A 17,627-nucleotide genomic window follows, 5' to 3' on the forward strand; every position below is an offset into this window, starting at 1 on the left:
TGTAGTTACATGTACTTTCTTTGTAGTTATATGTACCTTCTTTGTAGTTTATAGAGAATTAAATTCTTTGTAGATATAAATGAATATTTGTAAGTTTCCTTTTCTTTGATATTTTTGTTTTGTTGTATTCATGGTATTATTTAAATTCATAAAGATTGCAGAGGTGTAGAAAGGGGGTTGCAGGAGGGATTTCCCCCTCTGCACCCACTGAGCTTCAGGGGCACAAACTGAAAGAATTATCTACCACAATCAGAGGCTCCAGGAAGACGTGTCCCCCCCCCGGAGCGTCGCCAATCCTATCTACGCTACTGAAAGATTGACTACCTGGATATAATGGGGGCGTACTTATAGCACTTTTGTCACTGAAGTTATAATTAGAGAAGATGGGCAGGGTGGCTCCATCCAATCAATCTTCATCTCTTAGACGTCATTTTCAAGTTCATTAAGATACTCATCCATGTTGGGAATGGGCGATTATTTAAGTATTGGATAGAATTTTGTATTTATTTTGCTCCCTGAGCCCAGGATAAAGCTTGTTCCTTCAAGTTTCCAGCTCTACTAAGTGGAAATAGGAGGTGTACCACCCATGATCAAGCAAGAAAATGATGTGCAATATGTTGCAAGAAAATAGGCAACAATAGTAACAGTATGTTGCATGCAAATAGCTAGCAGTATACATCGCAAACCAGCATTGGCATAGGTTTCAAGTGAAGCAGTACACTGCAAGTGAGAAAAGCAATTCAAGTCTGCATTAGTTTAGCTATAGAACTGCACTGGAAATCACTTGATCAAAATTGCTTGGCAATGGGGCCTTTCCATAGCATATGTCTCTGCCACACATCAGCTAATGATGCACCAATTTCAAGCTGCACAGTGAGCAACGTATTGTTCAAGATGTTTAAAAGGAAAAGCTAGCAAGTTGAAGCAAAAGGCAAAAACAGTAAGAAATTGTATACAACCTGATGAGTTCTTTGCATTTTTAATTCCAAGTAAAAATTTTCACTTCCAAAACATCTAGAATAAGAACTTTACTATATTTAAAAAGGCAGAGGAATCAAGTTTTAATCATTAATCAACAATTTATGCACAACATTTTCACGGAACACCTGTCAAGTGCTGTATGACCTGTGCCAGGTCAATGGATGATTAACTGATAGAAGCCAAAAAATGGTTAGAGATGGGCAATGCCTCAAATAGACAGTGTTATTGGTAATTTCTCTAGGGGGTTCTTTACTAGGGCTCTTCTTGTTTCTGACTTTCATTAAATGATACTGATCATGGTATTAAAGGTTTTAGGTCAAAATTTGCTGATGACATTAAGGATAGGTGGAACTATTAACAATGATAAACAAGGTATAGTGTTATAGCAAGATTAGAGAAAAAAATTTTTTATTTTATCTCGACCAGTAAAAAAGGAAGGGACAATCAAGCTTTAATTAGTAAATTGAAGATTCTGCATCTAAGTCACAAAAACTCAATTGAAGATGAGTCGGATGGGGGGGCTGTAATGCACTCTGGCATGAGATTCAGTCAACAGTGTATTATATAAGATGGGTACCATTAATTACAAATGGGAATTTTGTCAATATAAATAAATATTGCAATTATCCCATGTTACAGCAAGATAAGAAAAAAAAAAAACTTTTACTAGTCAAGGGGGGAAGTGTAGTAATCTGTTCTAATACAACAATGAATGGATGACTAATTCTACACTAGCATTGTTAGGGTCTATAAGTAGACCAATCTCCAAGCTCCCTCCTGACATGCTAAACTGCTCCTGTGAGCACTGTGACTACTAAAATACTGTATCCTTGTGCTGCATTGTGACTACTGATCTTTCATTTCATGTGGTTCCTTCTGCAGCAGGATCACTCTATGAAACCTGTGCTGCTGCAAGGCAAATAAGCATGATTAATTTGCTAATTGTTTATACAATTTTGTGTTGCAATGTCATGACCTCACTATGAGTATTTCCCTGCAACTGCAACATATCACCTGAACTATTACACTTCTGACATTACTCATATGATGCCTGTGCCTTAACTACTGCTCCAATGTGAGTTACTAGTGTCGTAAATGTAGCTCATTGTGCTGCTGACTAACTGAACTGCTGCACTATCACGGGACTTCTGGACTAATGACCAGAGAACAGATGACTAGGATGGATCTGTGCATCTTGCACCATACAGTTAAGACTAATATCAAAAACTGAAAGACTACAGTATCCTCGTGTTATGCCATTACTCCTAATGCTGCTTGCTAACTAAATATGACCAGCAGCAATAATCAATGATACTATTAATCTGTATTTGTATGATATTATTTGTACAATATTGTAAATAGGTGTTGGGGTTGCCAGAAAAATTGCCTGGAGGACTGCCTACTATAATAATAAAAAAATAAAAATTTAAAAAATCTCACATTACAGTTAGACAACATCTTGGATATAAACTTCTAAGAAAAGCTTCTGAATTATCTATTTTATTGATGCAATTACATATTTAGGGCTATATATTATTAAGCCTCACTGCTAAAGACTTAGAACTTTCAATGAGAGAAACAGAGCCCAAACAAATTGTTTTAAATAACATGTTTAAGTAGATTTGAATGTAATAAAATAGTTTGATTAAAAATGCTGTCATTTTTTCATTGTGTCATTTTTTCTGTCTTGCTGTCATGGGGAGGCTGTGTTCCCCCTCTTGAAAACGACCGGCCTGATTTTAGTTCGCTTTAGAAACAACAACATTTTTAAAGTGTGTTAAGCCAATTTTAATCAAGGAGGCAAAATCATCAATTATCATTATCATCAGGAAGGCAAAATCCATTATTAATTAAAAACTCAAAGCATCACTATTAGAACTATTTTGGGTCTCACTGGACCTTTATCAGATAGATTCTTCTGCGTACTGTTTACTGCTAGTTAGTTATTTGGTTTTTAGGAGCATTAGCAACTAAGGCCATATTGCTCCAGGATATGCGGTGGTCATTCCCTGCCTTTCCGCATCCTCCATATTTGGTGGTGATGGGCTCGAACCCCGGTCTAATCAAGAAGCATGTGCTGCGCACTGCTGTTCCTTCCCGCCTGGCTACGGAGGCCCCGCTGTTTAGCTGCACACGAGTTTACTTTAAATAAGAAAGTTTTGTGAGTTAAATGAGCATGCTTATTGAGAGAGTGTTTTTGGTCAGCAAAAAAGTGTTGAGTTTCTATCACGTAAGAGTAATCAGAAATTCGAAAGCCACAAACTTTGTCATTTAAAGAAAAAAAAAGGAACATTTTGCATCCAATAAGCCGAGCACAGTATCGACATGTTAGTTTTAAATTAACATTTTTCAGACAAATTTTCACTTATAACCATGTTGGGAGTTATTGTTGCACAGAGGTAAGAATTATTTTAGGATGAAATTTGTTGTTTAATAAGACAATGGACATGACTGCAAACAAGAAAAATTATACCCAGTATAATATAATATATAATCATGCTGCTTATTTCTTTTTTTTTTTCCCCCTTCGCCCAAGTCCTGACTGCCTTTCCATCAGTTTATATAGTATAACTTCCTATCACTCCTTTCAATTCAACATAGGACTAATTTTTTTCACAATCATTAGTCACCAGAAATGAATTATCAAGATGATACAATATAAAGATGAAGTTTAATTATTGAAATAAGAATCATTTAGAAGCATGCAAGACAAAACTAATGCCTTGGATACTTGGGAGGGAAAAAAGAGAGAGAGAGAGAGAGAGAGAGAGAGAGAGAGAGAGAGAGAGAGAGAGAGAGAGAGAGAGAGAGAGGATTAATTGTATTGTCCACTTCAAATGCTGATGTTTAACTATTGTTAATTGTTGTTCAAAAATGAAATGCAAAATCCAGGTCTTAGATAATTGGTGTCCACCTTTATTAAGTTTAGATTTGTGTACGAAATTTCAACTAATTTGTTATTCATCCATTCATTCCACTCCACTTAAATAAGGAAATTGAATGCATGCCAGAATTCAAATGCTTACTAAATTGAAGGATATGACCAAACTTCAAGGGGAAACTTATACATTCACCACTTGTGTTAGATATTCGGAGTTTGATCACAGGTTGAGCAATTTTAAAAGAGTCACCATTCTGAAATTAATAAATATCTTTCTCCATTAATTTAGGAAAATAGGAGAACAAGGGGGGATTTTAACTTTCCAGATGTTGATTGGAACTTGTGGATTGACCATTCACACTCTAGCAAGATTTTATAGATTTATTGGATGACTGTTTTCTACAGCAGCATGTTAGAGATGCAACAGGATAGAGCAATACTCCTGATCTGATTATCAACAGTGGTTCTTCATGCATTAAGAATTTACAGATAAAAGAACCACTGGGCATTAAGTGATCATAGTGTATTATTATAGGATTTACTCAAAAAAATAATTAACATAAAGGGTAAATAAAGGAAAGGGTTTTTGCTTTTATAAAAGAGACTAGTGGTCTCTGACAGTTTTTAAATTCTATACAGTAGGAAAAACAACAAATTCTAAATGGGAAACATTCAGAGAAATAATTATAGAAGCCTAGGCTTTTCATATCAACTAAGAAATACTGTTCAAGGCTGAGACCAAAATGGATGTCAGATGAATTAATGAGACACATGGCAGGGAAGAATAATTCATGGGATACATATAAGTTATTAGTTGATACAGAAGCCCTGGTAGATATAAACTAGACTGCAGTCAAGTCACAAATGAGGTTAGACAAGCCAAGGCAGATTATGAGAAATCTTTGGCAAAGAATGCGAAAAAAAACAACAAAAACTTCTTTACTTACATAAACACCAGAAGGAAGGGGGATGAATCACACTGGTTCACTTGATATCAATGGTTGAAGCATTGATGATGCTGCTGCTGCTGCTCAGGTTGCTGACAAACTGAATAAGTATTTTTCACCTACATTCACAGATGAGGAATTCTTTGAGGAAAAGGATGCAAGAAGTTTATCAAACTAACAGGGAGCTAAATGATTTTGTAATAACTGAGAGGAAAATGGAAAAGAAACTGTTGTAGTTAAACATAAGAAGTGTACCTGGGTGGATGGGATCTATCCAATTACATTAAGGGAGGCAGCAAAGGAGGTAAGCAAACCCCTTGCCATAAGTGTGAGTGCAGCTTTGGATTCAGGGCAAGTCCCAGTGGACTGGATACCAATGTACCTCCCAATTCATAAAAGTGGATCAAAGAATGACACGAATAATCACCAACTTGTTAGCTTAACTTCTGTTTCAGGGGAAAATAATGGAGTCACTGGTTAAAGAAATAATGCAGGACCATCTAGACAAGATTGCAGTTATACTTCAAACACAGCATGGGTTTTTTAAGAGGAAATCTTGTCTGACCAATTTGATTAGATACTATGTGGTCACAGAGGAACTGGATATAAAAAATTATTTTGATGTATACTTGAATTTTAGGAAAGCTTTGATACAGTTGCACATGGAAGTGTGCAACAGCTGTACAAATTGAAGCAGTATGGCCTTAAGGGCAAGTTGCTGCTATGGATAAAGCGATGGTTGAGTGGGAGAAGACAGTAGTAATCAATTGACACTGCTTGTCATGGAGGAATGTTATTAGTGGAGTCCTGCAGAGTTCGGTATTGAGCCCAATGTTGTTTTCTGTATTTATCAGTGTTTAATGGTCAGTGCTTTTGTACCATTTTTTGCTCGTACTGAACTGTTCCAGTCAATAGCTGGCATAGTTATAATTGTCAGTAATTGTAAGGCATATCAGACAACGATTGGCAAGGTGGTTATTAACAGTAATGACAGTATCTGGAAAAATTAGGCAGACGGGCTGAGAAATGGCAACTGAAGTTTAAACTTGACAAAAGCAAAATACTGCATAAGGGCAGCAGTAACTCCAGAGTAGTGGAAAATGAAAAAAAGAGACCCAGGTGCAACCATGCAGTCAGACATGAAGTTCTCCGAGCAGTGCAGATAGATTTTCAGGGCAGATCATGGGGTGTTCTCAATGGTATACATTAATTTTGCTAGCAAGGATAAGGAGGGGATTATTGCATTGTATAAGGCAATGGTCAGGCCACATCGTGAGTACTGCATACAGGTATGAAGGCCTCATTTTAGGAAGGATGAGCTCATTTTAGAGCTGCTGGAATGGGCACAGAGGGGGCAACAAATGGGTGTTCTTACCACGAAAGGCAAATTGCATCTCCAGATGCAATTTGCCTTTCTTGGTAAGATGCATCTGGAGACTAGGCACCTGCAAGGTGATCTGATTGAGGTGTTTAAGACTTTGAATGGCTTGAGAAAGCTCTGTGCTGATGGGATTCTTACTCTTGCTCAGACTACCCACATGAGGGGGGCATAAATCGAAACTGAGGAAGGAAGTTGCAGAACAGAGGTACAGAAGTTTGCCGTTAGCTAGCATCTGATTGATTGTTCGAACCAACTTCCATCTGTTGTTTTGGAAGTGGATAGCTTAAATAAACTTAAGCAAGAATTAGATAAACTATTGGAGGAATTGCAAAGGTAAAATGGGACTTTTTTTTTTTTGGATGATGCTATATAAGCTAGCTTTCTTGCATCATTTGCAGTTACCAATACTAAAAGTCACAGAAGGATTCAAAAAACATTTATTTCAAAGAGTTTTGCTCAGTTACTGCAGAGATATTGTTGTAATTCATGTTATCAGACGTTTCAGTTACAGGACGAGACTTCACTGTGAGACTGATTCTGCAAAGAGGCGTCAGAAGGGAGCATCAAGTTTAATTAGTATAATCATCGTTGTTTCACAAAAGGATCAACATCTTTTATTGGCCTCAAAGCCTTATAAGGAAAGATATAACTTCCTTAAAAAGGAGAGCAACAAGAATAGATCCAAAGAGATTGTCTTGTAGGAAAAGTGGCCAATTTTCAAGCTACAATGTTCAGACACTTAGGTTTTTACACCTTAAATGGGTTGAGAAAAACAAGTTGGCATAATTTAAAATTAAGGAACGATAATTGCAGACTGAATGTGAGAATATTTGCTGTTAGTCAAAAAGTAAACAACTATGGTTACAACTTACTACCCAGCTTCAGAGTTAGAGAGAACTTGAGTAGATTTAAAGAGGGATTGGATAACAATTGGGAAGTAACAGATAAAATATAAAAGTAGAAAATATTTTATTTAAAATTTTTCATCTATTATAAAATTTTTATTTATTAATTTGTTTTTTTTTTTGCTTCCTTGAATTATTCTCTCAATTTAATATTAAAGGTAATATTGTACAAAACATCTATTCTACAACTGTCTTCTACAAAGACAGTTATAGAACAGATGAATTTATGTCCCATCAGGTGATTAATCTCGGAAGAGGAAAAATCCCATCAGTATTGACCTCACTCAAACCATTCAAGGCCTTACACACACACACACACCAATCAGGCCACAGTAGCCATGTTAGCAAGAGTGCAAGGCTGTACTGAGTGGAGTGTGCGAGGTTCAAGACCAGCTGTCAGTAGTCGTGGATTTCCACTTCAGTATCTTAAGTTAATCAGTCTAAGTGCTGGATGCTATTAGCAAGTCAAAACAAAGGATCCTACTAGGAATGCATTTAAATTAAATAAATTAACACCCCAATCAGATCATCTCGTAGGTGCCTAGTCTCCAGACACAGCAATTTGCAGAACTTGAACCTTTCTTCGTAATAGCAACCCTTTGTTCCATTCACCAATCTCGTTACCCTTCTCTGTACATGTTCCAGCAGCTCTACATTCATCCTAAAATGAGGCCTCCAGACCTGTATACAGTACTCAAGGTGTACTGTCATAACCTTATATAAAGGAATAATCACCTCCTTATCCCTGCTAGCAAAATTTCTGTATAAGACACCATGAGCTAGCTACCTTTGCAGACTATCTGCACTGCTCAGAAAACTTCATATCTGACTGCACAATCACCCCCAGGTCTTTTTCATTCACTACCAACCTGAGTGTAGTACAACACATTTCATACGTTACTCTGGAGTTACTTCTACCCATATGCAGTACATTACATTTGTCGATATGAACTTCAAGTGCCACCTCTCAACCGAGCTGCTCAACTTTTCTAGTTCATGTTGCAGTAGTGTAGTGTCATTAGTGTCATTAACAATCCAGCCAACATTCATAGTCTGTAAACTTGGATATTAAGCCTGACATACCTTCATAAATGTCATTAATATATACAAAAAACAACAACGTACTCAACACAGAACCCCAGGCGACTTCACTAATACCATTTGTCTACAAAGAGCAATGTACATTGATTACCATTCTGTCTTCTCCTACTCAACCATTCCTTTATCCAAAGCAGCAATTTGCCCTTAATGCCATACTGCTCCAATTTGCACAGTAGCCTTCATTGTGCAACAGTATAAAAAGCTTTCCTAAAATCCAAGTACAGGTCGACCATCACTAATCCGACCACCAGTAATCTTTTTCCACCGCTAATTCGGACATAATTTCCGTGAACATAATTTAAAATTTCCTGGGTCAGCACACCGACCTGCCGCTACTGTTTTGGTGGCGTTGGTTGAAGCATCAGCTGTTGGCACAAACTCATAAACACTGGCAAGCCACTCCCACTTGTTTTTCTGCATTTATTATTATAACCTGCTCACATTTAGCCCCAGCCATGGTTTGAATGTATAAAGGAAGTGCCTCTCGTGGTGTAAAGCACAAACACAGTACGTTGTCTATAACAGATAAAGTTGAACTTCTGAAAAAAAAAAAATATACAGCGGCGGTGTGTCTGTGAGAAGTTTAACTCTGCTTAATTGTAAACTCCAGCAATTTCTCTCAGTTCCTCTTATCTTCGTAATTTTCTTTTAGCCATTCCTTTTCAATTTTTTTTTTTTTTTAACAACACACTTATACAAACTTACGGAAAAACACAGCACGCTAACGAACTTGTTTTCACAAAATCTCTAACAATACTGACAAACTTATTGCGATGCTTGAGACTTTATTTCATCGTAATTAGTTTTATTGCAGCGCTTGCTGCACATGGAATAAACTAATCACAAACAACTTTCATATGTATGCCGTAATAGCATCACAAGTACGTGGTCAACACAGCTTCTCAAGAAATAAAGTAACCAACATATGTGTCCATGTTGCCCACATATCAGACAGAAAAAAAAAAAAAAAAAAAATTTTTTTTTTATATTTTAAGCAAAAAAAAAAAAAAAAAAACACACTGACATTACAATATTTGTTTTAGAATTACTAATCAAATTATTTGCTAAATATTTTTGCCCCCAAACTCCAAACACTAGATAATCTCTCAGCACTGCATACTTATGTTGCACAGGTCTTAGAGCATAGAAGACAAACCCATGCTGAAGCAAGGCACATTAAAAATACTCATGCAGCAAACTGAAAGTCCACAGTGAAAAACTTTTTTTTTCCCTTATTGTTTATTTACTTTTTTTTATTATTTTTTTTCTGCTTAATTTGCCATTTAGATATGGCCTTATTGAAATTTATTGTCTATTTTTATTAATTACTCTTATTTTTTTCTATTTATTTATTTATTTTTATATTAATCGGTATCACTAGTTTTTTTTATCTATGTATTGTATTATTATTTTTTATATCTTTCTTTTTACTTTTATTTATTTTTTTTATTACTTGTTATTTATTTTATTATTACTTAATTTTTTTTATTCTTTAATTTATTTTTTTCCCCTCATAACCTGCACCACGAGTTTTTTCTCCTTTTCCCCCTCTGGAATGGACTCCCAGAGGATCCTGGCCCACCTTCTGACAACACTAGGTGGATCATACATCTCTTTTGAGACAGTACAAGTTTTACCAGGACTGGCTCACCTTCCCGTGGTATGGACGAGTACCCAGAATCATCTGTCCAGGTGATTGATGCTTCTGGGTAGTCAAGCGGCCAGACACAACAACAGAACACACACACACACAAATCTGGTCCATTTGTAGTGATACTGTTCTTCACAGAGAAATAAGGCGGAGTTGAACAGGCGTTCTAGGTGGCACACACTTCCCAGTGCTTAGGTCACACCAAACTGACTCAACTTTGCATTGTCTGCCCATGTCAACTAGATGCACTTCCTTAGATTTTATGTTTCTTAACTAACAGCATAACCTCTCCTCCCTTCCTATCGATCGTTTCTGTACATATTGTACTCCCCAAATTCCAATTCTGAATTCCTTATATATGTGTGATACCATGTCTCTGATATCTGCCTTTGGTATTTTGACCACCAGCTAAAGTGGGCAGCTGAGAGCTTGATGGGCCCTACAATTTAAATCCTCCAAGGGCATTTACCCTGTTCATCAAGCTCTCATAAAGGCCCATAACAACAATGATTTGGCGCCTAACTTCCTCACTCCTTACATTGAGCACACAAAGATATTCCTTTTGGTAATACCATGTCCCATTCCTGACAATTCCACAAACATCAAACAAGCAGTACATGTCAAAAGGTTTCATTCAGAGGAACCACCCCCTCAGTTCTCCCCAAAGCCACACCACTCTTACTTTGGGTTGAGCACGTTGAATTCTGATGGGATCCTTCCACTTGTTCAGATTACGAACCTAAGGGGGCATAAATTCAAATTAAGAAAAGAAGACAGATGTAGAATAGATGTGCGGAAAGTTGCCTTTAGCCAGAGGGTGGTTAATTGCTGGAACAAACTTCGATCTGTCATTGTGGAAGTTGATAGGTTAAATAAATTTAAGGGGGAACTGGACAGGCATTTGGAGGGAATAGTGTGGTTTTTTTTTTTTTTTTTTTTTGGCTGATGCTGCATAAGCTCATACACTTGCTTTCTTGCATGCCACCACTACTACTACTACTTTGAGCCTTTTGCTTTGCTGCTCTGAGTCATACTTGTTTGTTTGTTTGTTTGTTATTTTGTTTTTAGGAGCATTAGCAACTAAGGCCATATTGCTCCGGGATATGCGGTGGTCACTCCCTTGACCTTTCCACATCCTCCATATTTGGTGGTGACGGGCTCGAACCCCGGTCTAACCAAGAAGCGTGTGCTACACACTGCTGCTCCTTCCCACCTGGCTACGGAGGCGCCTGCTCTGAGTCATGATTTAGATTCAATTTCAATACAATTAAAAAATATTACACGAAACTCATATCCCACTGCAGTAATAACACTATATACAGTCATACCTCCCTTTAACTAACTTCCATATAATGAATGTTTCTATGTAGCAAATGTTTTTGATTTCCCCTTGATTGAAAATAGTTTCCGTATAACAAAGAAAATTTCCATATAATGAATTGATTTCGAGAGACCCTGGTATGCATTGTTCACACATCTGGCCTCCTGGGAATACAGCTGACGCTATAGAAAGCACGAATTACGAACTAAAAGGATTAATTCCATGAATTAAGAGCTAAAACATTTTACAATTTAGTGGTGCCCATAAAACTCTACAGGAGAAAACTGGTTAACCATGGGGCAGGATAGAAAAAGATGGAAGGTTTTGGGAGAGGCCTTTGCCCAGCAGTGGGTCAACAAAGGCTAAAAATAAAACCTGTACACTACTGTACCGAGAAGTCGTGCTGGTTACCTGTTATTTATGTGTCCACAGCCATTTCTATGGACACATAGATAACAGTGGACACATCGATAAAGATTATGGCATATTCCCAATGCAGATATTGGGTCTGATCAACCTATTTTCTACTGTAAGCACCCTATTAGAAAATTAGGAGAGAGTGATTTTGCTTTATCCCAGAAATTCATCTGTTTCGAAGAGATCAGTCATCCACACCTTCACCTGTCTCTGTTTACATGATAGGTACAAATGATCCCTAAATCGTTTAGCTGCTGTGAAAGTAACCTTACAATGTCCAAGAGGAAATCTTTGAGTATAGTGTGAAAAAGTGGAAGTGCGTAATAGTGTAGATCGAGGCGAGAAAAAAAAAAAAATAATAATAAATCACTTTAAAATTTGGTATTCCTGCCAGTAGTGAGCTAACTATTTCGAAAATCCATGTTTCAATTTTCAAACCATTTGAGGAAATGGGACCCAGTCGGAAGGGTGCAGAATAATGCCTGTAAAAAAATGTAGATGAAGCAGTTTAAGTGCATGAAGTTGATTCGAGACCAAAACATGCTGATATCAGAGCCATTAATAAAAGAAAAGGCTATAGAGTATGCATATTTTCTGGGACATAAAACATTCCAAGCCAGTTCTGGTTGGCTGGACAAATTTAAAGAGTACCATGGCTTACTCGAAAAAGTTATTTCTGGTGAAGGTGGAGTTGTAATCGAAAAAGACTGTACCCATTGGAAACAAACAGTTTTGAAAAAAATTTGAACAGTGGATTTTAAATTTCTCTGAAGCACAGAAAATTTGCATTGACTGTTGACAACAGCCCTGCCCACCTTCACTCGGTAATTTCAAAACATTCAAGTGTGAAGCTTGTTTTCTTCCCTCCGAATACCTCGTCTAAACTGCAGCTAATGGACTAAGGCAGCAGTTCCCAACCTTTTTTGACTCACAAACCCCTTTCAACGCAAGATTTTTAATGTGAACCACTAAGCCCATATTCCTGAATTTTTATTATAAAACATTTCCAGTACTACGTTTTTACAAGCAACATTACATAATAATAAAATTTATTATTAAGTATTATTTATACTTTGTAAAGCAGTTATTAATAAATCCAAACTAGATTTCGAACAGGCTAAAAGTAGAAAACTTGCTTTTTTAGTCCAAATAGTAGCTGAGCATTCTGGTCCTTAACCAAAGCTATTGGCCGCAATTTTTGCCCATCTCTGTTCCCACCTCTGTCAAAACCAGATGGTTCTGTTGCCACATCAGCCAGAGATAAAGCCAACCTGCCAGAATCCCATTTTTCTTCCAACTCACATATTGATGATCTTGGTAAATCACCTCAAACCATTCCCAGTACACTCCATTCAATGCCTCCTGTGGGCTTCCGTCAAAAGGATTTTGATGAATCTAATGCTAAGAAAACTCCAGGTCCTGATAATATTTCTCCACTTGTTCTCTAAACCTGTTTTCCTGAGCTTACTCCTGTTTTGTGTCATCTTTTTTCACTTTCTTATTCCAAAAGTTTTTTCTTCTTGGAAATTTGCTCATATCCAGCCAGTTTCTAAAAAGGGTGACAAATCCCTCCCATCCAATTATCATCCCATTGCAATTACTTCTACTCTTTCTAAAGTAATGGAGAAATCAATTAACTGCCAACTCAAACTACCTAGAAACCTTCCATCTGATCAAAGATTGCCAGTATGGATTCAGTCAGTGTCGATCCACTGGTGATATTCTGGCTTATGTTACTCATTTATGGACTAATTCAATGGAAAGGTTCGGTGAAACACTCTTGACATCTCAAAGGCTTTCAATCATGTTTAGCATAAAGGTCTTCTAAACAAGTTTCCATCTTATTGTTTGCCAACTGTTTTTTGTAATTGGTTACCCAGTTTTCTCTCTGATCGCTCACTGTGGGTGATGGTAGATGGCTCTCTGTCTTCTAACTTCTCCACTAATGCCGGTGTCCCCCGAGGTTCAGTTCTTTCCCCCACTCTTTCCTTCTTGGATATTAATGACTAGAAATCTTCCATTGACTGGAAATCCTATCCATAGTTTTGCCAATGATAGCACATTGCATTACACCTTCCAGTTTGAGAAACCTTGCTTTGCACAAATATCTTCAACTTTGAGTATCCACTGCCAAATCCTTAAATGCTGATCTCTTGATAATTCTCCAGTGGGGCAAAGATAACTAAATTCTAATCCTTCTAAAACTCAGTCCTGTCTTATATCTCTCAAAAAGGATTCTTCTGCTGCTATGCTTATCTTCGATAACACTGATTTCTAGGCAAGATCTTGGGGATTACCTTGACTAATAATCTCTCTTGGTATGAGCACATTACAAATATTGCTTCCTCTGCACCTAAATAAACTGGGTTTTCTCTTTTGCTCTGGGCATTACTTTTCTTCCAAACAGCTGTTCACTCTGTATAAATTGCAAATCCGCCCTACCTTGGAATACTGTCCCACATCTGGTGCCCCCAAAACCTCTCTCAGGTTTCTAGATTCCATTCAGAAGAGGGCAGTTAGACTAATTGATGTCTCATCTCTAACAGTCTCTCCACTCGCTGTCTCATAGACGTTCTGTTTCTGTTGCATGCCTTTTCTATAGATACTTGCATGGCACTGTTCATCTGAATTGGCTTCTATAATTCCTGTTCTCTCTTTCAAAACAGTCCAAACATATGCCGCAACCAATCAACATCCTTTTACTGTCCAAGTCCAAACTCACAGAAGCAACTTTTCTTCTTCTTCATTTATTCATTCAACTGCCGTTTTCTGGAACAATCTTCCTTCATACATATTTCCTGAAAATTACAATCTACAGAAGTTCAAGTTTAACGTCAACAAGTATTTTCTTTCAACTTTACAACCCATTCACAGTGCTAAGTACTATAGGTTCTAAAATAAAAAAAAGTGCCTATACATAACAATGATCCTTGAGAATGAAAAAAAAATTTAGTATGGAAAACATTTAACATGATATACTGTAAGATAGTAAACCAATTACAGTATAAGGAATTATGGGAGATGTGGTTTCTTTCTTTGGCGATTTTTACTTCTTATTTAATTTTATTTTACTTTATTGTTTATTATTAGTTATATTTTGTAGTGTACAATAATATACTTATGTTAATGTAAGCAGATGCCATTGCAGAATTTTCATTGCGAAACCCCTGGAACACTTTTGCAAAAGTCCAGTGGTTCGCAAAGCACCAGTTGGGGACCACTGGACCAAGGCATTATCAAGAATTTGAAAATGCACTACCGAAGGTGTATACTGAACAAAATTATACTGAGAATATAAGCTAACCAACTTATAGATTTGCAGATGTGCATATCAGAATTTTTTAAAGTGTGGCGTCAAGATGTGTGTCAAAAGTGTGGAAACAACAATTAAACAATGATTTTGTGTTTAAACACATAAAATATATTTGTGTGTTTAAACAAATGGGAACATTTTTATGAATGGCATACAGTAGAACCCAGTGTACAACAAAAAATAACCAAATATTTTACGACATAATCCTTAAAAGTGTACTAATATATTGTGTGCATCATGTACATAGTCATTTCTTAATATGTATGTGTTAATAATTTAAAATGTTAAGAAATTTATTCATTCCCACTTATTGCCCTATTTATTTATTTCCTATCTTTTACTATATTTCTGAATTTATAGTATTTTTCACTGTTGAAAAAGGTCATTTCTTTATAACAAAATTTCTGTTTAAGGAATTTTTCAAGGGAACAACCAATTTCGTTATTAGTAGGTCTGACTGTATGTGTGTGTCAGTATAGGGTTTTATCTGCTACCAAGTTAATGTTATATGAATTTCGTATCTCCTATTAAGTTTAAGTAATATGTATTAAGTTAAAACTTTACGTTTGTAAAATCTAAGTAGTTATAACAGATAAACTGAACTATCTACTGCCCCCTGCATGGTTCGAACTCTCGCGTTAGCTATTTGCGATATTATATCTACGCCAAATCACCGACTATGAATATTACTATATTATGGTCTACGTGACAAGTTAAATTATTAAAACATGTAAATAGCGCTATAATTTAGTTTATAATAATCTGCTGATACTGATTACACTGATACAAGTTAAGTAGAAATTTCCCGTATCTGATATATCGATATGAAAACAATATGGCAGCAGATATAATATCGCAATTCTGCAATTACAAGGCTGAGTAAATTAATCAGAAAATCACAAAAAAAAAAACTAAACTACTAAATTTAAATCAAAAGTTTCAGAAAAACAATAATTTCAAATAAATAAATAAAAAAAATCCACTTAGCACTTTTGAATATGTCTGGCTCCCACTAGCCTTGTCAGCAATTCAATCTATGAATTTAAATTGAATTGCTCATGATTGATTGATTGCTTAGATAGAATTTTAAATATGAATTTATGCACAATTGTAATTCATAATTCTGTAACCATGAATACAAATTCTACTTAACAAAATTAAGTGATTTATTTCCAATCCAAAGGATCTTGAGCAGTGCCAAGACTTCATGACTTCAGTGAGGGGAGAAATAATTCTAACAATACAGGGTAAACTAATTATTCATTCTTTTGAAAATAAACCACAAGAGCTTATTTCTGTGGCAAGCCTTCTTAAAGAAGCTAAAATTTAAGAACAAGTAAATAAATTTCTTGTTCTGGTTTTTTATTGGGCGGTCCAAATGAAATGAAATAACTATTTGAAAGTGAGATCAGAAAAACACAAAAAAATTACTGCAGTGGCTAACACACAGTAATTTTACAGATATTTGAACAAAAATATTGGATTAACCCTTCAAATATTTGAAATGATTACTGATTTTTTTTTCTCTCTGATTACGAAGCAGAACCTTTCGCTCAGAATTATTTTTAAGTTAATAATAATAAAAAAAATAAATCCAGGAAGGTAACAAAAAATTTCACTTAATCTTAAAGAAATTTCATAAATCCAACTCAGACAAACTATCAATTAATATGCTATTACACCAAAATTACCTTTTTTTTTAACCTTGGCCACATACACTACCATTAACCTGTGAGGGAAACAATTCAGGGAGAATCCAATTGCTTTTCAAAAGATGGTAGCATAAAAATTTAGGGAGAATTTTTAAGGCAATTATAAATGGCAATATAAAGTTAGTTTTGTAATGTTATGATATTTATTTAGTAGGATAAAAAAAATATGAAATTACGAAACCTTGAAAAACTCACCTATTTATACAAAAGTCTGTCTTCATATTTATAATCCATGCAGTCATAAAGATCCAGTGTGCAGTACAAATAATAAGTGCAACTACAGGAAATATTGAAGCAAACAGTCCCAAGGAAATAACACGGGCAGAAATAATGAAAAAATGCCAAAGCATATTTATCACAGTTCCACACCACGTCATATTTTTTTTATCTTCCTGAGAAAATCGTGAAGCTCGTTGATAACTAGCCATGGCCCAAGACATGGATAATAAGGATGCTAATACAGAAATACTTTGCACAGTAACTGTAAAAAAAAAATAACTTCACTTCTATTACCAGTTTGAGAGGGGGGTTAACTTGTACAATTATGGTTCATGCATAAACTGTATATTTTATGTAACTAATCAATCATATTTGCAAATAAAGAATATTATTATTATTATTATTATTTATGAAAGCAATATTAATAAATTTCACCTGCTACTAGGTTATTAACACTGGTTCGTAACTGACATGCTCATTATACTAATTCAATTTTAAAGAATCAGAAAAAGTACAGTAAACAAATAAAGTAAAAAAATAAATAATCACGCTGAGCAGCCCCCTTATTACAATAGAGGGCTCAGCTATGTACGCAATTACTGAAGAGTCACGTGGTGCTGTGTGATATGCAAGGAAGGTGAGATAAAACCAGTTACCCAACTAGTTACCAGATAATAAATTGCAGTAGACTTACAACTGAAGAGGTCATATGGTATGTTATAAGCACATTTGTCATTTGACCTAGTCTTCATCCCAGCTGCTTCCTGAGCTTTCACCTATATGCAAATAGTTCTCATC

At 35.8% G+C, this 17,627-nt stretch overlaps 1 protein-coding gene across 1 annotated transcript in view; it reads right to left on the reverse strand.

Annotated features, from left to right (window-relative positions):
* The window catches only part of LOC150081826 (XK-related protein 6-like), a 208,021-nt gene that overhangs the window by 96,093 nt on the left and 94,301 nt on the right, over window positions 1-17,627 (reverse strand). Inside the window, exon 3 of the mRNA XM_090380331.1 lies at window positions 16,806-17,091. Within this exon, the coding sequence (XP_090236457.1) occupies window positions 16,806-17,091 (286 nt within the window). The remainder of the gene's footprint in view (window positions 1-16,805; window positions 17,092-17,627) is intronic.

Source organism: Mastigoproctus giganteus, chromosome 8 (assembly GCF_048544385.1).
Source record: "Mastigoproctus giganteus isolate SK-2022 chromosome 8, ASM4854438v1, whole genome shotgun sequence".
In the NCBI taxonomy this organism is placed as follows: Eukaryota; Metazoa; Arthropoda; class Arachnida; order Uropygi; family Thelyphonidae; genus Mastigoproctus; species Mastigoproctus giganteus.